At 43.8% G+C, this 948-nt stretch overlaps 1 protein-coding gene across 1 annotated transcript; it reads left to right on the top strand.

Annotated features, from left to right (window-relative positions):
- Nucleotides 1–712: 712 nt before the first annotated feature.
- On the top strand, nt 713–941 carry Pmar_PMAR024983 (hypothetical protein; the record flags this gene model as incomplete). The annotated part of the gene is made up of 1 exon (XM_002766795.1): nt 713–941. A coding segment is annotated over one exon (229 nt), but the record flags the coding sequence as incomplete, so codon positions are not given.
- Nucleotides 942–948: the final 7 nt, after the last annotated feature.

Here is a 948-nt window from a genome sequence, read left to right as displayed (position 1 = left end):
TTATCATAAGGATGATACGTTTGATGTAATCATCTGTGTTGTGTGATAAGGCACTTTGGGAAGAATCAGTTATCATGTAAAGAGATGAATTTTGATGATGGTGGTCAGTTAGTTTCGATTCATACATCAGATGTACGGACTGTAGCGTGCGGAATTGGTATTGTCATGATCGGGTGAGTAATCATCACAGATGGAATGTCGAATGTCCCCCTCAGGGCCTTGCAAGGCTGCAGTGAACATGCTCAGCGCGATGTAAGGAGAAGGGATCGTTTAGTAGACCGATATTGAAACTTAGCATCGCTTTTTACGAATATAATACCATCTTGAAGTCGATTCTGAATTCCAGAATTGATTCAATGAATTTGGGGGAACACTTTCGTTAGTTGTGAATTCCGGGTGCTGGCCGCAGCCGTAGAGCAGAAGAGTGTGATTATTGTATCATGTACTGCTCGTAATTAGGGACCGCTTCAAGTGAATTCCAGGCGTTAAATAATCCACGGGTATCTTCATGGAGTATCTTACCGTTTCCTATCTACGGAACATCTTCCCGTTTTTGTTGTTTTTCGACACTTTTGCGAGAACTGAATTCATTATACTGTCCTTAGACTGTTTTAGAATATTACAACCGTCGAGACACATATTCATAGTTCTACTACTATTCACCGAAGAACATATAACATAGTCGGAGCACGTTTGAGAATCTTTTCAACGTATGACTCTGTTACAGGTTCCTAAGGCCCATGGCAAGATGAAAGGTGGTGCCCTCACGAGCTGTGAAGTCTACCTTGGTGCCGCTTCCCCCTTCACTATCGCTACCTACGAGAGTCCCGGTGATGGCAAGTTCTCCCTAACCAGTGCCATCTGTGGCGCTAAGAAGCTTTCTGCAAGCGTTTTGGGTTCTTCGGCTGCTACTAGGACGACTCAAACTGAGGACTGCAATGGTTTGCA

Source organism: Perkinsus marinus (genome assembly GCF_000006405.1).
Source record: "Perkinsus marinus ATCC 50983 genomic scaffold scf_1104296971736, whole genome shotgun sequence".
In the NCBI taxonomy this organism is placed as follows: Eukaryota; Perkinsozoa; order Perkinsida; family Perkinsidae; genus Perkinsus; species Perkinsus marinus.
The sequence above is the reverse complement of the archived record's forward strand: the minus strand, read 5'-3'. Positions and strand labels throughout refer to the sequence as shown.